The sequence below is a fragment of the Trachurus japonicus genome, chromosome 24, assembly GCF_045865225.1.
Source record: "Trachurus japonicus isolate A0001 chromosome 24, Traja_1.0".
Taxonomy (NCBI): Eukaryota; Metazoa; Chordata; class Actinopteri; order Carangiformes; family Carangidae; genus Trachurus; species Trachurus japonicus.
Window position 1 is genome coordinate 12,574,512 of NC_140930.1, and position 24,727 is coordinate 12,599,238.

Genomic DNA, 24,727 nt, shown 5'->3' on the forward strand with positions numbered 1-24,727 from the left:
TAATCAGACCTCTTGTAATAATTATGATAAGGTTTTAATTACTTCATCTGTTTTTTATAACATAATATTAAACATGAATGCATACAGTACTAGCTGCAGGAAATAAGACACCTTAAAAAAAACAACCTATTAATTAGAAAACACATCTCTCTTTCAGGTGGGCATAACTACGACAAAAACCAAGTGATTCTGAACACACTTGATCCGAAAAAACTCCAACAAAGGTGGACTGTGGAGATTATCTGACCACCTCTGTGCTGCTGAACTGGATCCTGGTATGATCAGAGGCACAGCTCTCCCCGAGGCTTTGTTACACAGCTGCATGACAAGTGCTCAAGGACGAGGTACGCCATGGGAGATGCTCAACCTTTGCTGCAGATGAACTAATGCAAAAATATAATGATAATAATTCCAAGTTAGAGGTCAACAAGGAGCGCTATGGATAAATCCATAAGAATGTACGACTGCCCACTGAACATGCAAATAGTGTTCAGAACTTGTGATGCATATTTTACACTTAAAGCAATATACCCAAAGGTTTTTATTTGGTCTTTCCATTGATTCAATCTGTTTGCCTGTTGTTAATTAACTTATACAGTGTTAACACTTTTCATATATTTTTATTGCAATGTCAATGTAATACACTATATTCCAGCTGCATGCAACAAAAGACAAACCAAACTCATGTTTTCAAAATAAAAGTATTTTTATGAATAAATTTCTTGAATACATCGTACACTAGAATGAGCTGCACTCTTTTACAACAGTGTAGAAATGAAATATTTCAGACATGATGTTGTGGTATTTGCTGTTGAACCAGTCGCCACATGATGTGGGACAAGCAATAATAAGTGGATTATTGTCATGTATGTGCACAAAGTAGTTGTCAAACTCATCATGGAGACTGTGCAAATGCAAAAAGATGCAAATAGTGACCTCCCTTAATATTATATTATATTACTTCTGCTTCCTTGCTCCTGGACAAACACATCCATTGACAAACATTTCAAGATTATTATGTAACTTCTCAGCGTGGACAGATTTCAGCCGTCATAAAGTTACCAAACATCTGGCTGTAATTACCAATGGGATGCTGACCTGAATGGTATTTATTAGTCCTCAGTTGGTAATTATCAGTAACTCCACCATGACATGAACACAGCACCCTGTGAGAACTTCAAGACAGTACAGGAGGATGTCTGGTTCAATACAAACAAGGGTCTTTGGCACTCTCCCATTTCCCACAGCTCAGATCACACTTGTAGTCTGCTGCACTACGGCAGCAGCACACTGATCTTTTCAGATACAACAGCCTGCTGCTGTCAGGAATTGTCTTGTAAAGGTGAGAAGAATCACAGAGGCTTTATTCTCCTGGCACTGCACTTCTTCCTCTCTTTAGTGTTGCTTGGCTGTTTCTTGTACTTCCTGCTCTGCGGTCTCTGTGCAGACGCTCTGCGACAGCTCCTCGGCCTGCCTGTCGTCCTTTTCGGCCACCGTGACCACCGTCTTCCCTCTGGCGTGGCCCTGCTCCAGCTTCTGGAAAGCCTGAGGCACCTGGGTAAAAGGAAACTGCGCCTCCACAACTGGCAGGATCTGTGATGATACAGCAAGAAAAAATATCAGAAATATCATCTTAAAAAAATAAATAAATAAAGCACTCAGGAAACAATTAGGAGATCAACTATAAAGCTTAGCAAATCAGAGAGCGGATTGATTTTATCTGGCTCTGGCCTCTGTTGCAGTGGTTCGGGAAAATGGATGAGTGCAATGCTTCATTAACTAGCAGGATTAGTATTGACACACTGACAATTGTGTCAATTACACACGTTTTTCTGTAATTGCATGCGCTCTTTTAAACTGGCGTTAAGCGCTTCTGATCACACATGGGTAAATGTGCCATTTTTTGTTTGCCAAAGCGCTGCAATCATTATTTCATCAATTTAGACAAATAACCCACAAGCTGCTACTGCTACATCATCTCTGCTTTCATAGCCCGCAAATGTGAAAAGGTGAGGGAGGGGTTCAGAATGTGATGAGGCTGGACAATCCTATGCTGGTCCCACAACACCAGAAGCCAGGCTTGTTATTCTGGTCAGCATCTCTTGTCGTTAACAATGAATGGGGAGCGCAGTGGCGTCACACTAGAAACCGTCCACACCTCTGACTGAGAATAGGACATGCGGAGAGCGAGCGTGCGCGAGGTGTGTGTGTGTGTCCGCAGCTTCCCGCCACTGGTCCGAGTGTGCCGCTGGTCGTAAGCCCCCGGAACAAAAGGACAGAGGTCCCACACGCTTTTGCGAATGGCTGCTCAGCACTGTTTAAAAATCCATTCACCGTCTCCTGGCGCCTGCCTTGATCACCCAGCAGCCAACTGTGCACGGCGGCAAACCGACCAACCGACACAGTGGGAATGCTCGCTCCTTAACAAAGCCACAGGGGAGCCTTGAATACAGGCATGTGTGGAATCCATGGTATGTTCATATCCAGCGTGCTGTATGATCTGCATCCCGGCATCAATTTCAACTTGCGGGCTGTGACTGATGTGCAAATAAGAAGATCTCCATCTCCCTGCTCTGTCAGTAGAAGTGGTTGTGAATGACAAGTCTGTATAATAATAAGCGTTGGTTGTATGTACACAGTACCTTCCCTGCATCAACCAGCTTTCTGATCTCATCCAGCGCTGGTCCATCTGGAGCATAAAACCCCCACCGGTAGAAGACACCGCTTGATATTATGTTCTAAGAGGAGAACAGAGAGGAGGCAAGATTAGAAGTTAGACAATTTTATTCCTCACTGGGTATAAAAGACCACACAGAGCTCCTATCTGCACCTGCAGGAGGCCTAATTTCATCCCTACACTTTCACAGAAGTCGACATTTCTAAAATAGTACTGAAAACACCAGGAGCCAAACTGAAAAGAGGGAAAATTGCTTTAAGTCAAAATATGAGTGTAAAGTATTTTGAGTTACAAAGGGAGTAATTTAAATAAAACACAAGTCAGCAGGTTGGAGGCACTCTGTGATCACAGTGACTTCTGTAACAGAAGGAACACATGGAATAAGAATAAGAAATGTTATGATTTATTCGTTTACCTCTCTCTTGCTAAGCTACAAAACTCATCTTAGTTTTCCTTCCAACCTAATCTTTTATGTGGAACACCACATATACTTTATCTTAATGTTCTCATCATCCATGCACAGAAACTTTTACATTATTTGACCCACAAACTGGAAAGATAAGATGTTTTGACGAGTATGAACAGCAAACTATTTGGTACAGTTTTTTCCAACTAATCACATAACTAGGAAAAACTGGCCTTATCCCTACAGGAACTGACCTGGAAAGCACCTCACATACTGTGCAACGAGGAAGAAAAACTCCCACATGCAAATCTGGAAATTGAACCGTGCTCGATATTTGAATATAATGTATTATTATATGTCATTGCTTCACTACACCTCTGTGCTAGGGCTGGAAAACAAAATCACAACAGATTCTTGCTGATCGTTCGGTGCTAGCATGGGGTTTAACACTAGAGGGCTCAATTGCACCGTGATCTCCCAGATGAGCATGACGTGCTGTCCAGAGTCGGGCACTGAGGGTGTGCCTGCTGCAACTGAACCTCGCCAAACTGACCAGCTGGATGCTCCCGTGGACAAAGGGGCCCAGAGGCTTGGCAAGAAACACACAAACACTGGTATTTGTCGGGGGGGAGATAGTCGGCCACAATCTGCACAAACACCAAATAGTGCTGGTTCAGCAGCAACCACATGCACGCACACACCACATTTAGACTAACGCCCACACTCTCTTACACACACACACACACACACAGGCACAGTCTAGACCACACAACTCATGCCCCACACACACACACACACACACACACACACTGCCAGCCATGCTGTCACCGTTGCCTCCACTGCTGAGGACAACTTGACTCAGTTCCTACAGCAGCTCCACCCTGTCCTCGCCTGTTCACCCACTACCCTCATTACACATGCACTCCACTAACAGAGCAGTTGGTGGGACAGGACGTACACACAATAACATCAGGCTCGCGCACATGAGTGGGACTCAAACTCTGCCTGTATATATTTTCCCCAGATTGAGCGTTAAAAACCGAAACTACAACGGCAAGTCATTACATGGTTTCTCGCTCCCTGTCATCTAAACTTTGATTCATCTGATCAACTGAATGGAAATTAAGCATAGTGAAAGCTTCCACTGGCTGGAACAGGTGTACACAAATGACCTAATGTTGTCTTTCCATGCCACTGAGGATCACTTATTCCATTTAATTTTGGGAGAACCTGTTTCCCACACCCATTCTAATGAAAATTGCCAGCCCAAAGCATTACATAAACAAATAAACATGATCGCGAGGGCTTGTGAAAACCCAGTGTTATGTTTCACATCAGTGCTGTTGACATCTAAAGTTTGTGTTGCGTGGGTTGTTTACCTGTATGGCCTTGCTGTGCAGGGTCAGTCCGGCGTGAATCGTCCCGTCCAGCAGGCCCATGGAGTCAGTGTTGAGGAGTAAAGGTGTCACCAGTGTGATGTACTTCGCCCCGGACCAGGGTTTCAGCAGGCCCATCGCCCAGTCCTCTGTGTCTCCACCGATGTTGTCCAGAATCAAGTCAAACCTGGACATGCAAACACATAAAGTCAGATTTCGTGGACTCCCAGTGGAGGAAGGCCTGGCTATACTAAAAGATAAACACACACACACATGTTGTGGGAGATTAAAGCACTGCATGCATTTTTTTGTGTGTGTCTCAGTCCTTCAATATTGTTAAAGAGTTTGCAAGGAAAAGATCATTCTTGTCTTCCAGCTGAAGCCAGGGTTTATTTTGGGGGCGGGGAGTGGGGTGCACTGGCGTCCACTCAGGCCTTGAGCCCTGGTATCCATGGAAACTAGAAAGTGAGTCAGTGAGCATGTGTGCCAGGCTGACAGGAAGATGTTTACCACATTTGGTGGTGTTTAAAGGGGAGAAGTGCACACAATTTTTAGCACTCCTGGATGATTCCTTTTCATTAGCACCTTTATTGGACTGGCACTGACTCTAATGCTATTTCGTGAGTCTGAGCTCTAGAGCTAGTAAATGAAAACCTTCTCCTCTGATCTGTTTCAAACAAAACCAATACAAAGTAATCGGTTATGCACATAATATACCGTACAGTTTGAGAATGGGATGGTTATTTCTATACCAACCCCCTTTTCATACATACTTCTCCATCATTTCTAGCTGGTCAGCCACGTCTCCTGCTGTGTAATCCACCACTTCATCGGCCCCCAACCCTCGAACAAGACCCTCTGCGTTCTGGGAGCAGGTAACCGTTACATGGGCACCCCAGGCCTTCAATAACTAGAAGGGAAAACAGGAATATAGACACAGACACAGTGAGTGGTATTAGACTCACACAGAGTTTAAAGGAGTCAAACGTACATGCTGGTGGAGCAACATGTGGAAGACACTGTGACTTACCTGAATTGAAAATGTTCCTACACCTCCCGATCCCCCAGTGATCAAAACCCTGGGATAATTAGATAATGGATTGTTAACAGTTCATGGATTAATATGAATTTGACCAATTTCACAATAAAGTATCTTATCAAAGTAAAGGTCTGCATGACTGCGCAGGAAAAGAGCATGTGAAAAATTTCCAACACCTTCAAGAAGTAAATTATCCATGATGACAGTTTATAATACTTCGGAGAGACTTAGCTTCACTGACACTGCTTCACCGATACTGTGATTCACACTTCTCATGTTCTGTGCATGAATGGTGAGGGGGTAGAGCAGTTCAGATCAAGGTTATCCAATATCTACTTATTCTTGCCTTTTATCTGAAGAGCTGTCTCTGCAAAGACCACCTGCATTGACAAGTGCAGACAGAGCCGTGCTGGCCACATAGGGGATGGACGCTGCCTCTGCGTGACTCACTAATTCTGGCTTATGGGAAACCTGCAGAAGCAAACACAGACAAACATGTTCACGATGTTTTTAATTTGCAACTTAAAGTTCAGTATAATCACCAGAGCTGCTGTGTGGGCAGCTTGCCACTGAATAAATGAAGTGCAATACAGCAAGAAAACACAGGGCAGTTTGTGTGTCTCTGTAATTGCTGCCACTGTGGCTCCTGCAACCAAACAGACCTAATCCTAATTAATTCTTACACCGCAGGATTACATAACAGGGCACACTGTTTCCAAACCTTTATTCGATACATTTTTCTCTCTTTTTTTACACTTTACGTAAGAGCTCTCAATCAACTAAGGAACTCAAATTAAAATCAAGTCTTAGGTTAGATAAAAAAAACAACACTCATACTTGCGGTTTGTTCGTGGAAATATGCTGCAGTGACAGTCATATACTGGCTCTGGGGCTCACCTCATACTCTGTTAGAGTCAGAAATTCTGCCAGACTTCCTTGTTTCCATGGAGGAACAGCGGCCCACACCTGGAACACGAATATGACATTTAACATGCTGAACACGACTACATTTAACCACCTACTCGCGCTCTCTGAAGCTGGTTAATCTCCAATTAAACTCCTAGTCCGCTGCTCCTGACGGTTGTTATCATTATTTATTTCCAAGGATGTTTTTTAAACAGATGGAGCATAATTACAAGAATGCTATAGGCGGAAAAAAAATTACTTGTGTTTTTTTATTATCTATCACAATCACTGAATTTGCATAACTGCATTCCTGTCTGCAGGAAGATAATAATGTGAATGTGTGGGAGATAGTCGCCACAGTAGTTAACACATATGATGACCAAGCAGCAACTTAATCTTTCTTCAGAGAAAATGTCAGTGAATAACTTAGAGTTGTATTAAGGTTGAAAACGCTATATATTCGTCATATATTATTAATTTAGTACTTACCCACTGCTGTATTATGTTAATGATCTCTAACATCTTTAGGTGCATTCAACCAGTGGGTCCCAACCCTTTAAACTTACAACCCCATAAACTGAAGTTATGGTATGGATCGTTAAGAACCCATTGGGTGCGAGGTGTCTGAAGGTTATACAAGTGTTTTCTTTTACTGCAGTTGTGTTAAGTGTTGGTGCTGTATTATACTGTATTATGTTGAGCTGCTTCTAATACTTTTCCCTGCTTATATTTCTTTTGACGTAGTTCAATCTTCATGACCAAGTTACAGTTATATTTATACCTTATGGACAGTCAGACAAGCAAAAGCTACCTGTCATTATAGGTACCACTGATGGCTGTGCTCTTATTCATCATACCTGGTAGTGTGGCCAGTAAGTGTGGCTATTGCAATAAAAAAAATGACATTTACAGTAATAGCAGGTTTCATCCATATCACTCACTGCTTGCTTACTAAAAGACAGTGCAGCTCATACCTCATCTCCTGGGGCAAAATGGGTAACTTCAGATCCACAGTCCATCACCACACCAGACACATCACGACCCAGAATCACAGGAAACTCACTATCACTGTCCGTCATCACAGACATTGGATCCTTTCTTAATTTGAGCAGTTTTGCACCATAACCACCTGTGAATGTGTAAAGCACCCAGGTATGTAAAAAGAAATCAAACACAGAACTTTCCATTTGTTTATGTTGTCCAGATAATACCATAATACTTACCCCTCATAGATATATCAAGAGGGTTGAGACTAGCCGCGTGAACTTTAATCAAAACCTCACTGGGAGAACTGACAGCAGGCACAGTGACCTCGTCCGTGTACCTCAAAACACCATTGGTACCATACTGATCAATGACCCAGGCTGACATACAGCTCTGCAGCCTTGAAGGTGAACTGCAGACATGTCTCCTGCAGCACACACTGCACCCTGCCCTGGCTAATACTTTGGTCGAGCCTGCTACCTTCGAGCCGAGCAAACACAAGAGCCTGGCTGAAGCCATTTAAAGCAGCTGTCTGCGCCTACGAGCTCAGCTTGTCATAAAAACATGGCATACGAAAAAACAAAAACAAAACACTTGTCACTAAGTTAGCAGGCAGGCTAGCTATGGTTAGCTACTCAGCTAACATTAGCATTACCCAGGTTGTCACCGCTCGGGCACCACGCAACAGTCAGATTAAGGTCAAATAGATTAGCGACAACGCCTCTGTGCCTTTAAAGTGTGTTGTCCGGTGTTGTATTAGGCTGAGAGACGAAGCATTTGCCACAAAAGTCAACACATAACACACCGTGCCCGGCTAGGTGGCTACATAACAAGCTAAACTATGTAACACACAGCGACGACCAATCACAACTCACTACCTAAATATTCTGGCCAATGGCGTAAGAGTGAAGACTCTGACGTAATAATAATAATAATAACTGTATTTTATTCTATCGTGCACTGTTAAAACAATAATCACAGTGGTGATTGTTGTATATAAAAATACATAATGATGCATTATACATTGCAAGTAAAATATATAATATAATTTAATATAATATAATATAATATAATAAAAACTATAATGGATGTTTTTAATGAAATGCTGCCAGTAACAAATCAAAACCATCATCAACCAACCAACCAACCAACCAACCAACCTAAGCCCTAAAACAGGGCAAAGACTTTAATTGCACTGACTCCATTAAGGCTAAAACACAAAAATCCATTATGCAGCATACAATTATAGTCTATTGTCATAAAAATGCAAGTGTACATGAAAAAATTATAACTTAATATGTTTGAAAGGTCTACTCGTGAGTAAAATGACTTGCTGAGTGCTTGCAATACATGCCAGCATAGCAAAGACTAATGGACAGAGCACAAACCGGCAAAGAAAACCATAAGCAAATGAGCAGAAAGCATTATCTGTTTATGGCTGATCAATACCCAAGGGACTACTGTATGGTTTGTTTTACTGTTTACATGATGCTTCTAGTTATGAAATGGCATTAGCCTCTCACTGCATGTCTTAAAGATTCAAATGAAGAATGTGGCCACAAACAGGAAGCTCTCTTGATGTATTATCACTTATGACTGCTGTTAAACAGTGAGTTATTCCACTTTAAGATGGTCATCTTGCAATCAACAAGTACTGTAGTAGGCTTAAAACAAAACTACTGCCCCACTGCTGATCAGTATAGATCACCGGTGGAAGGATTGCTAGAGGATATCATGGCTTCCTGTCAGAAGATCTCATAGAGATTGAAAAATAAAAAGATGAAGAGGCATCTCAGTGAAATCATGTTACTGTAATTATGGGCTAGTTAATAAATAAATATAACAAATCACACAAATGTCATAATCTGCAAGGAGAAATTATGTTCTCTCTCTCTCTCTTTCTCTCTAGAGACCACAGAGAGAAAAGTGAGAAAAGGAAGAGACAAGGGGGCTTGTGCCTGTGTGATCATGATTCAGCATGAAACCAAGCAACAAACAGCACTGTCATTATGATCACTGCTCCCTGGGGAAAGAGGACACACTGGAAATTGGGTGCTTTGTCTATGCTGGCTCATTACAGTGGGCCTGTCTAATGAATGATACTGCTGGCAGCTTCTCTCAAAAAAAAAAAAGAAAACTTCAGTGCAGTTACTGGGAGTAGAGAGCGACATTTTTAAGGACGCAACCTGACAAAAACACCCACCTCTTGACGTGAGTGGGTCGGACTGTGAGAGCAGCATCCGTCTTAAGTCTGTGTTTTTCAGGAGAGTCATTCTTCCCCAGTAACACCATGTGTTGCTTTTCTAGGCCTCCTTTCCATCTTGGGACCTGTGGCCCAAATCACATGGTTGCTCTAAAAAAAAAAAAAAAAAGAATTACAGCTTTGATCTAATTTCATTTAGTGGTCTTTAGAAAGGACTGTCCAGATCTGACTATGAAACTTGCACACCTCCCTTAAGGGACACCTCTCTCCTACAGAACAAAGAAATGAAATCTTTATCTTTCCAACCTATCTTTTTTATTATTATTATTATTATTTCACCAATCATCCATCTCCTTTTTAAATTCTTCCCACAGTCAAACGAACCAATTAGGGGAGAAATCTCCAGATGCTTGGCACACCACGGGCTGAACAGTGAGTCTGCAGTGAGGTTGGGCATGAATGGCCGCTGCTTGGATAATGATCAGACAAGCCTTGTTTATTATGTGACAGACCAGCTCCTTCTAAATCTCGGCAGAGAGAAAGAAAAGGGCCGTGCACCATAACCACTCACTAGCTGCCTGGGCTCTGACATTATATTTTTAGAATGAACGATTGGTTTCTCTCCTTGGTAACTGCCCCATTTTTTTCTCGAATAGGTCATACACTAGTACAGTGGCTACTGGCAGTCATGAGGAGAGAGCTAAAGGTAATGCAAATGCTCTCTCCCCTCTCCTCTCTCTCTATATATATACTATATATATATATATACATACAGTACCCCTTGTGGTTTTACATTGATTTAAATGGAGAATATAGGCTATGTATTTAATGAGCTACACCACAAGGTCACACAGGTCTACGTGTAGATTAGATCAGTTTGCACACATCACAACACAGTGGGGGTTAGACAACAGCAAGGATCAACTCACCTGGAGCACACATTATAAAACGCTCCAGGATATGGATAAACATACTACAGCTACAAGTTTAAATATCTCCATATTCACAATTTATCAGTTTGTACGCTTACAGGGATTATTCTATGACATAGGTTTATGATCTTTTATTTTTAAAAGTTTCTCAGACAAAGCTCTTCACTTTGATACTGAGTAATAAGTTCACAGTCCCACCTTGCTGGGTAGCTGGTTATGTAAAAGCAGAGGTTAGTTATTCTACTGTTTTTATTTACAGTGGCATTTTGTTTTTTAAAAATCACTTTTACAATGTTGTGGCGCCAGCCTGCAGCAGCTAAATGTCTGAATTTGGTAAACCTTGTTGAGGTCATTCTTAAGAGGGACCAAGGGGTATGATTAGGGGAAAGTTTATGAAAATATGGATTAATAACAAGCTTTTGACAAAAGGGTATCTTAATAGGCTTTTTCTTTAAAAAAAAAAATCAATTATTATCCATTTATTTCAATTTGTGGGCTTCCATATAACTAAGTGTCATATGAAAACAAAGCTGGTTTGATGACGTAACCCCATGTCCTAAAGAACACACACACGCCAGTCCACAGCAGTGACACAGGAAACACAATGTGCTCTGCTGTTCATCTCACAGATAGCATCTTATCTACAGGCTTCCTCCAGACTGCAAGTGCAGCAGTGGAAATATAATGAACCATATAATGAATGGTCCATGTTTATCCTGGAGATTAGGAAGATCTATACTGTAAATGCTGACATCAGATATATCGCTGTCAGTTTAAGATTGTTTAAAAGCCCAATGTGCACGCACACGCACACGCACGCACACACACACACACACACACACACACACGAGTCACGGCAGACTTCTTGTCTAAATAGAGACAACATTATAGCTACATTAGAAAAAGTCAATAAGTCACAAGCCTGCAAACGGTAATGTTTGAACAATGGTAAAGAAACAGCTACCGGATGCAAATTAAATCCAGCAAAAACGTGGTAAAGTGTTTAGCACGAGTTTGCATGCTCTTCCTGGGTACCCTGGTTAAGTTGGGATGCACAATGCACAATGGGTTGACTGGAAAATTCCCATAGCAGTGAATGTGAGTTTATGAGGTTGTTCATGTCATGTATGTCAGCTTTGTGATAGATTGGCAACATTAGCCTGTCTTTATCTTAGGTAAATTTGCATTATTGGCCAAAGGACCCTGCATGAATAGACAGTATAGCCAACGAATGGATGGATGAAAAAAATGTAACTTCCCCATTGACAGCGTTGATGTGCATAGTCTTTCTATCAAATGCAAATGCTCTTTGGCTTGACTTCAAAGGCTTGTGGACTTTATCGTCAAGACAGTGCATATACAGTAGCAGTTTGCTTAAACCTTCATAGTTTATTTACCCTGACTATAATCACTGGCCTAATGGTTATTTGAAAAATGATTATCATCATATCATAAAGAATCGTATAGGCTACTTTTATATTTGATGGGGTGAGGCTCAACAGGTTTCCTGATTCTCCAAACCCAGTTATTCTCACAATAAAGCGTAGACTGGTCCTAAAGCTAGATTCTTATTTTACTACAGTTAGGTATTTATTTATATCCACCTGATTAATGGCGATTATTGTTCCAACCAAGGATACACACGTGTCCACTAGATTTAACAATGGCAGTGTCTTTGGAAGTGGCAGGTGAATCACATTTTGATTTAGGGTGGGCGGGATCTTTTCCCGAGGCCTTCACGAACCGGAAGCCTCAAAAAAATGTTTACATGTTGGAGGAAGTGAAGAGGAAGTTGTCTGTAATGGACTTAACATTAATGTTCTCAACTTTGAAACATCTAGTCTATGAAAAACGAGTAAAACGTTTGTGATTATGTAGCCTAGCCTATTTGGACAATGAATATAAATAATCATGGGATACACAGACAGAGAGGTTAAACTATTTTTGCTGGGTTATTATGCTGATAAATCTGAATTAATCACACTTACCTACTCATGGTTACTGTGAATATACTGGAGAATGAAGCAAACGATGTGTAACAGTCTCTTGATGTTGTTGCCATGGTGCTGTCAAACTAGCAGCTTATGTAGCAAGGTAAGTTAGCACGGTTGTATTTTAAGATTCCTCTGTTGAAGTGTAACGTAGAAGCGGGGTAAAAACAAACAACGTATTAGTCGTGAGTCCCGTACAAGGAAACATGAGATAGTTTGTGTATTTTTACGGGACAGTTGTGAGGTCCACTTCCAGCTGTTTGCTTCCGTTTCCTGTTCGTATGCTAAGATAAGCCATTGAAGCTAACCAACGACGCTTACCCGTATGTAGCTACGTAGGCGTACGTCACAAACGGCGGTTTAATTAGTGAAACCTTTTGTTAGCAAGGCCAAGAAATAGTTTTTCTTTTTCTCTTTTTTCCCTAAAATGTTCATCTATTATAAAAGATCAGATTTCGGCTGAGGCTGCATGCATATATGTGCAAGAGTGCATGTTTTTTTTGGGATGTGCGTGAGGGGACAGTAGGGAGAGTGGGGTAAGTTGAGCCATCCCTTGTTTCCAGCAAACTATAAGAAAAATTGAGCATGTGACCAAATATTTAGGAGGAAGGCATAATTTCATGGAGTCTGTGAAGGTAAGAACTTGAGGGAAGTGGTTTGACATTTATGTCCAAAAAACCCTTTTTCGACTTAAAATGTGCCATGAGCATAGGCCATGAGCCCACGTTTTTGGACATGCTATATTATCAAAACAGTATGTTTACACTCATTCTGTTTGTTTGTAAGGACGCACAACATCCTGAATGCAGGTATTAGTTAGCAGCAAAACTATAGTTGTCTTGATGTAGTGAGCCTGAATATTAAAAGTGGCATCAACTTTCCCCGGTCTTCCCTTCATGCCTCATGAATCTATATGGATATAGTCACTGTAATATTGTGTATGATAGCTGTTTTAATGTCCACAGAGTCCAAACCTACTCCCACTTACACCATGGTGTTTGCTCCTTAGTGCACTCTCAGCTGTGGAGAACAAATCCTGTGCATTTATCCAGTGTAGTTCACAAATGAATTAATTATACTCCCAATATACTTTGCACCTGCTGTAATCAAATATAACCCACACTGCGTTTTTGTCACAAGAACATCGCATTTGCACAGACACAACCAAACTTTCTCCCATAGTTCACAGTGTCTCACACCTAATTGGGAACCCGTCTGCAATTGAACCGCGTTCATTATACAAATGTCAGTGCCTGCTGGTGGAGTGTGGGAAGAAGAGTGTGGAGGGGCTGTGAGTCGAGCTGACAGGCTGCTAATGAGCTATCATCAAGGAAAAAGGCTCCTCAGTTCATTTAAGAGGAACAATTTCTAGCATAGTAGCAAGACACTGTAGAATAATGGTGTGTCTCTATAATTGCATTACCAGGTTTGCATGCTGAATAGAATAAACCTATATCCTGTATCAAAAACAAACTAAAAACTCCACACAAACATCTGACCATTGTTTTTATGTTAACCTCTCCCTGAACAACCTTTTTGCCATTCAAGTTCACTCATCACCTTTGCTGTTTACAAGGCAGCAGTGGGTGTGATAGAGTTGTGAACGGAAGGTGACGCCCTATATGATGAAAAATCAGCTTATTCTAAGGGAGAATATCTCTCTGCCAAAATGTTTTTTTTTTCTTTGTGAGGATTTAGGCAAGATGATATCTTTGTGTAAATGCCTAATGAATAGAAAACTCAGTATAAAAAAACAACAAAAAAACATTCATAAAGCACATCAGCTGCATGTCAAACTGAGTATCACCTGCCAATGGATAAATACACAGATAAAACACAAAGTGAAGAGAGACACAAGGGCATCGGTAAGCCATGTCTATTGTTCTGTGTTGATTATGTTGGTTCAGACCACTTTGGAAAGGCAAGCTTTTTTCCTTTTTTAAAACAAAACAAATCAACAAACCTATTACGATAGCACTTAGACTAAGCCAAACAAACTTTACCCTCTTAGTAAACGCTTGATTCGTCCTTTCGGCTGTTGAGATTTTTTAAAACATCTGTGCAAATCTATGTGGCTGAACAAAAGTTGTATTGGAACGTTTCCACTTGGCCTCTGCTTTTGACACCATGGTTAATTTTGCTTCCTGTTCGAGGGATGTGACCCTCACTTCACCCTAGCTATCACACAGTGGCACAGAGTCGAGTGTATAGGTGATAATAACCACTGGCGGTGACTATTCCTGTCCCTGTGTCTCGTACTGAGATGGACGTAGTTTAATATACAAGACCAAGTCAGAAATAATGGAATATCTTGTAGAAGATCTGCTGAGCCACCTTGCCACATATAAGCCGGCCACTTAGCTGCGGCCTTTGAAAGCAGCTTCGTATTTTGATTCTGATATTTTGCCAACATGATAGAAATAAACAGCTCTATATTTAGAGTTTCGGGGAACAAAATGATCAAATTTTAAAAACTAAATATCTGTACAAATTACAAGGCACTGGCTTTGAAACATCTGAAGTGGTCAAAATCTACCTCAGACTAACCATACCAGGCTGTAATGGAAAGCCGTTTCATAAAACCTGAGGCAGATGCAGCAGCCTTTTTTTTTTTTTCATCTGCTTCAATTGCTTTTTACTAAATTTGACAAACACTGAACAATAAGATGTTTGATTTTCACCCGGGTTCTTGGCAGGAAAATCAGTTCCAAGTGTGTGAATTTTCTGTGGGCAGCTTTTAATTTATCAGATGTTTCTGACAGGCGAGTGCAGCTTGGAAGAAAAAGCATTGATTCTCTTTTTGCCTCGCGGACCAGATGGTACTGAGGCACACAGACTCTGCCGCACGGCACGCATCAATGTATTCAGCAGTAATTGTGTACGGGATTAGTTTGTGTAGGTTTCTGTCTGGGGCTTCTCATATAGCCCTTCTTTCGACACACAGTGGGTGGAAGCTATTCCCAGCAAACAGGTGCCATCATGTGGCATCAGGTGTCCTTCCAAAAGGTTAGAGGCAGAGAGAGAGGAAGATGGTTTGTCCTAGATATGCAGTTAGTTAGATGAGAGCCGCTCTCAGAGGACACTGAGTTTGGTGGCCGCCGACAGCAGGGACAGAGACAGCGACGGCTGTAAAACTGGGATACAGCCCGATCTGCTTATGAAATCAGGTTAGCTCTGTGGGCTCTCACTCCTGTCGAGTTAAACAGGTCATGCGAGGCAAAACAAATGGATGACACCTTGCATGGCGGCAGAGCAAATATACATTTATATGATCAGATTGCCTGTGTTGTGTATTCAAAAAACACTTTTCTGGTCGCACGTGGGTCATGAGCTGAGAAAAAGCAAAGACGAGAGAGATCATCCTCTTGGAATTGGGGTCTAACACAGGGAAAGGCACATTTTGCCCCACAGGACGGTGATGTCAAACATCTTTTTTCATTCATTGTTTGGTTTCCACGGCGACCGCAGCCACCGGCCATGAATCGGGAACAAGAGGATCCATTTATGGCCGTAATTGATGAGCTATATGTGATTAGTGAGAATGAGAGAGAAACCAAACAGCTTAATAGATGTCTGCCTCCGTCCATGTTAATTGAGCCACTTTAGCCGTCTGTTGATACAGCAAAAGGCGGCCTCGTCAGCCTCTGAAAAAAAAAAAGCAACAGGCCTCCGAAACGGGGCCAAGGTAGAAAAATAAGTACAGCAGACCATCTGGCAGGAATAGAAGGGCCTCTCACCTGATTTACTGGCTTTCATCCACATTTCCTCCCCACTCTCCCTCCTCTGTTTCAGCCATAGTGTTCACAGCCACATTTTTCCTATATTTAATTAATTTACAGGTGACTGTATTTTACAGATTGTGGAAAAATTGTCTGTTAAGATTTCAACATGTGTCCATTTCTAGGTTTTTGACCTAATTAGGCTATATTATTAATTACACACAATCAGACATCAATCAGACAACTTAAAAAAAACAAAAAAAAAAACAGGACAATGTGTAATGGATTTGTTGATATTAATCAAAGAGAGGACGATTGATTGTATGGAAACATGAAATATTATTTCATTGAAGAACAGATTCTTTCGTTGGGTTGAGGGGATGTTTGTTCCATTAGAGCTCTGCTGAAACAGTTTGTCCCTCTGCACTGGAGTCTTGTTTGGCAGCTCAATCAATAAAAATAAAATTGGAGCGCTCGGTGAAATGAGCTTTCTGGCAAGAGCGAGGAACAGTAGAAATATTCAATAGAGATGGTGGAGAGGGAGACAGCAGCAGCAGCAGCAGCAGTTTGTGCACTTCCTGGTCACACCCAGGATGAGTCTGACTTTAAATGCCATAAAGTTCACTATATAGGCTATATAAGATACATGAACACATTTATGCTTCAGCATGAGCTGTGCATTTTGCTGTGTGATGAGAGTTCCTCTATTAGCCTACTCTCTATTGAGCCATTAAATCCTTGTCCGGCTCATAAGCTGATGCTGGACCGTATAGCGAGGTGTTGTGCTGATTTGTTGTATTGTATTGGATTTTATTTCTTTAAATGATGCCTTCATTATTGTGGTTTATTGTGTAATTTGTTAGAGGAGTTTGTTGCTGGGTTTGTTATCTTGGCTGTAAATCTATATCTATCCTTAGAGTTTTAACCTTTTAAACGAAAGATGGAACAAGACCGGTCAGTGCTTAGTTGTGACTGAACTTTTGTACTAAAGGCAGGAATAGCTGAACTGCAACAGGACAAAAAATAAAGTTTTCCGTCAATAGTGCAACAAATATAGGTATGACGGCAACTGCTTTTTCCACGTTAAATTTAAATGTGAAATACTGACAGGAAAAGATTATTTGCATGAACAAGATTTTAAAAAAGTGAACTAAGAAGAGGTCAGGAAACAAAAATACATTTTCCGAACCCTTCCTTGGCATGACGGTGAGTAGAAAATGAATGAATTATCAACCCTTTAACATTTATGCAGAATGATGATGCGGCCAGCTCAAATGATTGCAGTCAGGCGATTATGTAATAATTGTGACAGGCCTAGCCATGGGTATGAAAAGCTTATTAATGATCTATAAAACACATCAAACAGCCACTGTGCTGCTGACTATTAACATATTATCTACAACTTATATAATTCCCTGTTAGTTTGATTGACAGACACTGTAGCTGCTGAGTATGCACCGGCAGGACTCTGTATTTTCACTTAATATGCAAGAACAGCTTGTTTTGAATCCGCTCACCGCAGCTGCTACCTGTTGTCGTTTTTCCTCTCTACTAAGCAAATTAAAGGCAAGTTGTTGTCCTTTGGAAAACTGACGCGCTGCACAGAGCGTACTGTGAGTCAGGAATGTGAGTGTGTGAGTGTGAGCAGCTGCTTTTGGAGTGTTTTAGCTCTAAAGTCCCCCACCCCCCCTTTTATGAATCAGCCCCATGGCTTTGAGTTGAGTTTTTTTGGCCACTGGGCAACAAGCTGACGGCAGCACAGGTGTGACATTTGAGTGAGGTGTTAAATGGATTATTCATTAGCCCAAAACAAACTCTTGTTTAGAGTGGAAGCTGAAGACTTCACAGCTGAAGTCTGTTTACAAAAAGCTAAGTGGATTAGGTGGGAGGAAAATTAGATTTTGGAGGTGTTTATGTGTAAAATATACAGATTAAGTCCCCAAAACAGCTTCTTTATTGTTCCTATAGCTACCTTGTAGTAAGCTGTGTGTTACTACAGTTGTGAAACTTGAAACAAGTCGGAACGGCTAATGACAGACACATTACTGCTGTATCTAATATCAGCTATAGGCTCCAACACAAACACGATGTAAAAATGTACATTTTGCTTGCACTCACAGAGCAATGGTGAATGTGCACAAGCAAACATGAATTAATTATGACAATGTGATCATAGCACTTGTTTTTACACAACAAAGAAATGTATGAAAGGCCCTCAAGAGAGGGGGCGTCCACGCGGGGTAGGGAGTAGAGCGTTATCTCTGTGTTTGTGTGTGTGAGAGAGAGAGAGAGACGTTGTCCATGCGACACCGGCGGCCGTCTGAATAATTCATGAAGCCAATCAATGATTAAAGGTCTGTTGGGTGTCACACCTCACATCAGAAGAGAGGTGACTGTGTGTTATTCAGTGTTTTGGAGATAATATAGACGGTAATGTATAAACTGCTAGTGAAGACACAACAGAGGAAAAAAAGGGAAGTAGAGCCACAGAGGAGGAGATTAACATTCAACTCAAGCTCTCGTTCAACTGTTGGTCAGAGAATATGTAATTTCACTCATGTTTTGGTAGATTTGTTCTGTTGCGTGGCTCTTTTATGAGACGTTTTATCACCAAACGCAGTAATAGGAGAAAGATTTCATCACGAAACAGCTTACACAGTGTTGTCACAGCTAATAGCCTTTTGTCTAATGGGCCTTTCCAGGAAAAAAAAAAAAAAAAAAGCACTAGCTCATGCAGGAAGTGGTGCCTGTGATGTTACTGGAAGCAGGAGCTTTGGCTTATTCAGAACAGTCAGAGGGGACTGCACCAGGCTATATAGACACCATCTCTGACTGGTCGTGGGCGTGGTTTCGTTGGAAACGTTTTAGCAATCAACACTGAAAACTAATAAGCCGAGAACCTCGCGGATCGCCACTTTGAAATCGAGGTCTCCTTTCAAAAGGCCGCGTTTTACAAGAGATGGATTGTTTCTCTGAAAGAGCGCCGGCGGAGGAAAACTAAAGAAACATGAGACCGTCCTGCATAGGAATGACTCAGCCATGTACTGTACTGAGATAAGATAACAAGGGGAAAAATACAACAGGATGGATGTTGTTACTTTTCTGTGAATAAAGTTATATTATTAAGTTACTAATTCACTCAAAAGCTAAAAATGCTCTAAAGTTTAGTCCGATATAAAGTTTAAAAACTGTTTATTATTCAACATGCCCTCTCATCTCAAACACTGTCCAATCACTGTAAGCAAACACCGTGCTTCCTTTGATATTTGGTGTGAAAGTTGGTGTTACACTGGTTTTTCATGAAGTGTGCTGAGTCATAACTGATCAAAGCTTTTGAGCACTTTAACATTAACACCAGAAGTCTCCATAAACAATCCCCTGTGTCATTGTTGAGTGTCCAGTAGACTGCGATGAACAGGCATGAAAATATAAGTAGGTAATGTGTGGTTAGCTCTAATGTTATAATGTTATTTTGTCTATTCAGCCCTGAAGTTGACCAGACCTCTGTCAGAAGTGGCTGGTGCTCCAGATTCTTCAGGATAGCAGTGACTCCTTTTAGATTTTGTGCTCTACATACCTGGAATAAATGGTATCATAACCCGAGGCACTGCCATTTAACTACAGCGGGACAATTCATACTTCTGATAAAGAACCTGATGACTTTTATAAGTTTAAAGATTAATCCAGAAAACTGTGGAATGTTTTCATTTTGTTTAATGCCTTCAGTCAAGTTGCATATAAGTAAAGGAAAAACACTTAGTGACTTTTGCAGAACCCACATTTATAGGCTATAGTCCCTGCAAACCAGCCTGGTTGAGGACAGTTAATGGATGGATCCGCAAAAGGGATGTTAAAAGGGAGGGGAGATGGTGGGGAGATGGAGCTGTGTGCCGGGAGAGGTTAATAGTGCAGAGAGGATTGAGAGACAATAGGCTGGACTAATGAGTCATGAGGCTGGCTTTACTGGTGCTGAGGCATTTCCGAGCTGCACGCTACTCACTGCCATCGCAGGGCCCACTCACACAGAGATATCTTTGATATTATCGGCTTTGTCTGTGACTTTTTATCAGCTTTGACTGGAGTAACAAGAGAGAAGATGCAGATAAACTGAAAAACAGGATATAAATGGGAAGATAGTTGCTCCACAGTGCTGCAGATTTCACTGAATAGATTGCACATCTCAACCTTAATTGTTATAAATGCAGAAATAGAATACAATTGCACCACTTTTTTCCATTTTTATGATGTAAATTGTTGGTTGCAGATTACAATAAAAAAAAAAGGCTGCTGTTTTCACCCAGAGTGGATATTCCATTTTGAGATAAACTTCCCCTCCATTAAGTACATCACAAAGATGTTTCAATGGAAATCCATATTAAATTGAACTGATTTCACTGTGTGCCTATACAGATATTTTTCCACGCTGTGCAGCTGTTGGAGAACTGAGCACTGGGACATAGACAAGACCAGACAGTGTCGAGACACAGCCAAAAGCCAAACTGGTTTAAATACTTAATCAAATATGACATTGCATTCCCCTGGGGGGGTTTTCGAGACTCATCTTCATTCCTCCAGTAACTGAACCATATATCTAATGATAATCAGACACCTGATTGAAATAACATGTTTCTAAATGCTGTCGGCTGCAGCGCGGCTTTCGAGCTCCTCGTGGAGTCGGTCATAATGATCTAAAATGTTGCGCACACACAGGCTTGTTTGGATCTTGTGCATCACTGGAATACCTCTGAGGCTGGTGCTGTTTTATATCTATAGTCGGTCAGTGCTGTTGTGGCACTAATCCAGAGGAGATCAGTGGGGGCATCAGGGAATGCTGAGTCCAGCATTGTAGCTCAACAGCTGCCCGTCTAGACTGCCTGGCAGCTCAGAAACGATGAATAGATCATCACCACACCCTATCCCAGGATGATTTCACAAATAGAAATCCATGTAAATTTGGAGAGGAGAGAAAAACGAGATGATCGTGGATTAGGTGGAGGTGATGAGCCAAGTGTCACTTTGACTGGAGAGATAAACATTTTGAGGAAAAAGTTTAACAAAACCAGAATCAAAGAAACAATTATAGTTGTCATTTTTCATAATTTATTGTACATTGTCATTTCTTCCATTATCTTATACTCAAACTGATAAACATTACAACATTTCCATTTATACAAAATATAAACTATAAGGAGGGGAGCGGGGGGAGGGGTATAAATCTAACATCAACCCTTCCCATAAGGTTATACATACAGTCATTTCCTGGGTCTAACCCATGGATGAAGGGGGCGGGGTGTGGGGGTTGGGGGGGTAGTGTCAATCAAACCCTCATTGTAAAAGACCACAACTCTTTAAAAATCACAAGGCAAAACTGACACAAGTCCTGTGGCAACTTAATTGCTACATAACATCTCTGTGTACATTTCTAATAAAAAGACTTGAAGGGCCAAATTATGAAAAACCCCAACTAAAAAAAAAAAGTAATCTGGCTCACACCTTATTTTGAAAATCCCCAATTTGCATGTGCCAAATTTCACTTTAACAGACAAGAAAGAAAAAAAAACATTCTGATATTGATTGCCAGGTGGATCTGAAGCCACAAAAAAAAGGAAAGAAAGAATCTCTGTACACTCAAGTGGTCCGCATTTCTATCAAGACATGTGACATGACAACCGCAGCCCTGAGCATCTCCAAAATGTGGTGGCGTGACTATGGAAACGCAAGCCAAAAGGGGGAAGCTGTGTGCACCGCCATTCCTTTTGATTCCTTGCAGGGGGGTGCTGAAGGGGAGTGGGGGCGGGGGGCCGGGGGCTGTGGGGGGGGGGGGCGGTGGGGATCCAGATGAAAGTTAAAACCCCCTTTTTTTTATTTAAAGAAATGTCTTGAATTATTATTTTATTATCATTTAAGGAGGACGAAGAAGGTTGTGGAGTCCATCCGTGTTAGTCTTGTGGTCTCTGCGAGAGAGAGAGGAGTGAGGCTGGACTGGGTGGGACGACGGGATGGGAGGCGAGGAGGAGTGCTGAGGCAGAGAAAAAATAAACGGGTGGAGGGGGCCGTCGGGGTCTGAGCTTCAACAGTAGCGCTGCAGGAAAGAGGCTGCCATGACGAGGGGGATCAGGAAGGAGAGGGTGCCGGCGTGCAGCGAGACGCCTGCTCCGGTGGCGGTGGTGGAGTTGGCCGAACTGCTGTAGGTCTCTGGGGCCATGGTGGTGGTCATGTTGGGGTTGGAGGTGTAGTTTGTCCCCATGGATGTGTTGTTCTGGGAGACCACCTGTTGGGGAGGAAGACAAAGAAGGGCATAGATGGATGAGAGGGATGCAGGGACACCAGATACTTTAAAAAGCCTGGCAATTGTCTGATCAAGTTTCAAAACAAGGGGGATAAAATGAACGAAGCGCTATGTGGCAGAAACACTGTCGATCAATGTTTGACCAAGTTTTCAATCAATACCACACTCTTTATCTGTAGCCAGTCACCAAGCCAGTGTTATGAACTTGTCCTTACAGCAAGGGACGACTGGCCTGGCTGCTCAGCAAAAAACGGATTAAGAGACACCCATGTTTCTGCGCCTGCGTTTCGGGTTTCATTTGGCACAGAGCACCCAAAAAGAAACTTTAGATTCTCTCCCCACCTTTTCTCAGGTACATACAATACACTGCACCTGAATCATTAATTCAATGGAGTATCAGCTAATCAAGAGGCAAAGAGACATGAGAAAATACAGACTGAATATATATATAGTGTGGGAATTGGGGTATAATTTAATTAAAGACAGTCATGAATTTTGAAATCGACTGACTAGGATTCAGGATCATATTAATTTCCCTGGAGAGCTCCAAGTCTAGTCTGCTGTAATCCATCCCATCCATCGCACCACCTTATTATTAACACGTCTGGAAACATCATTAAAGTCAAATAATCCGTCACCACACATTCAATATCCAGCCATAATGAACAAAGACCCCCCCCCCCCTCCCCATAACTCGGAAACACCCATGATGCCACAAAACATTAGAAAGAAGAAAAAAAAAAGTGTGATCTTACCTGTGTTGATAAACATATGGCGAACACAACCACTCCGAGCTGAACGATCGTCATTCTGGACATTTTTCTTTATCCTTTTTTGTTGTTGTTGTTCTTGTTGTTGTTATTATTGTTTCTGAATATTTTTCGTTGTTTTTTTTATATATATATATTTTTTGCAGATTTGATTTCGGCCAGATGGAGGAGGCTGCCCACAGACGCTGCTTCTCTCTAATGTGGACGCTGCATCAGACGGAGCTTTTTATACCAGCTGCAGGTCCGTGACGTAGCCTAGCCTATAGGCGACCCGGACACTGTCGGGCTGTAATAAGAGATATACAGAAACCTAGAGTGGCTCTAATGATGCGGCTTTCTTCTTCCTCTTCCTCTTCTTATTCTTTTTTCTTTCTTTCTTTCTTTTTCTTTTTTTTTTCTTAGACCGCAGCGACTTCGACTAGTGCTTCTAATAACTCGGTATAAGATGATTGGACACATTGATTTAGCTAGAAATTTGTGAAATCAGCTCAGCACCACGACATCCCCCTCTCCCCTCTCCCCCTTCCTACTCCCCCTCCTCCCCCCAAATCCGTAGACTTCTCCAGATGATGTTGAAGTGCCTTGCTCCAAGGCATGACGCCCTGTTTAAGTGACCCCACCCACCACCACCACCGCCACCGCCGTGCAGTGAGCGCCTGAATGCACCTGCACACTGTGCTCCCTCCGCCATGTTGCCATGGTGATGATAAGGATTGATGGACACTTTTTTAGTCTCGGCTGTAAAAAAATAAATAAATAAATAAAAAATTGGGACACTAAATTACCGAGATGACAGGCGCCTGTTTACAGCTCATAAAACTTTAAAAACTGGTTATTTCCACTAGGACATAATGGGGAAATAGCAAAAACTGAGAAGTTAATACAACCTGTTGCGCTGTGCCTGATGGGTAAAGTATGGCATCAGCGACACCTAGTGGTCTACACACGTTATTAAAAAGTTTTGTAGACATATCTGTTATTTTAATGGACATTTAGAGCCTTTATGAATAATATAGGCTACAGTTTCCTGCCGTTGTGGGTGTAATCTTCTATGATCACTCCATAGGGCACATGAAAATAAATGATAGGAAACTGAATTAGATTTTAAAAAGTTGAAATGAATCAGTGAGGGCAGAATAATAATTGATGATTCAACTTGGAATAACCCTCTGAAGAAAAATACATACAGCCTCACACATGGCTTATACAAACAGCACAACATCAAAGGGTGTGTGTGCAACATATGACTGAACACAGTCTAATCATTTTTTGAATTATATTTTGATTTTTTTATATTGTATATATGTATTAGAGCAGTGGCTCAGTGCTTAAATTAAGATTTTTTCAGGTTAAAACATGACATGAAGACGCTCCCACATCTTTCAGTTAAGTTGGAGAGCTTAATTGTGTGGCCTTTATTGTAGGTTGAATTGAA

General features: G+C 41.5%; 2 protein-coding genes and 1 long non-coding RNA gene across 6 annotated transcripts in view; 1 reads left to right on the forward strand and 2 right to left on the reverse strand.

Moving 5' to 3' along the window:
• LOC146961444 (uncharacterized) overlaps window positions 1-395 on the forward strand; it is a 24,515-nt gene extending 24,120 nt beyond the window's left edge. For all 4 annotated transcript variants that reach the window (XM_085771525.1, XM_085771527.1, XM_085771528.1 and 1 more), the window contains one exon: window positions 158-395. In XM_085771525.1, coding sequence (XP_085627651.1) covers window positions 158-246 — 89 coding nt within the window. In that variant the 3' untranslated portion in view covers window positions 247-395. The remainder of the gene's footprint in view (window positions 1-157) is intronic.
• LOC146961445 (NAD(P)H oxidoreductase RTN4IP1, mitochondrial-like) lies at window positions 121-8,240 on the reverse strand. The gene is made up of 9 exons (XM_085771530.1): window positions 7,628-8,240; window positions 7,379-7,533; window positions 6,396-6,464; window positions 5,845-5,969; window positions 5,490-5,538; window positions 5,233-5,369; window positions 4,463-4,646; window positions 2,643-2,738; window positions 121-1,593 (listed from the first exon to the last, which is right to left on the reverse strand). Exons 1-9 carry the CDS (start codon window positions 7,905-7,907, stop codon window positions 1,396-1,398), a joined length of 1,293 nt encoding a protein of 430 aa, XP_085627656.1. The 5' UTR covers window positions 7,908-8,240; the 3' UTR covers window positions 121-1,395.
• A 13,076-nt stretch (window positions 8,241-21,316) lies between these two features.
• Window positions 21,317-23,494, reverse strand: LOC146961446 (uncharacterized). The gene is made up of 2 exons (XR_015035238.1): window positions 23,278-23,494; window positions 21,317-22,504 (listed from the first exon to the last, which is right to left on the reverse strand). It is a non-coding gene; the product is annotated as an uncharacterized LOC146961446 (long non-coding RNA).
• Between the last annotated feature and the right edge of the window lie 1,233 nt (window positions 23,495-24,727).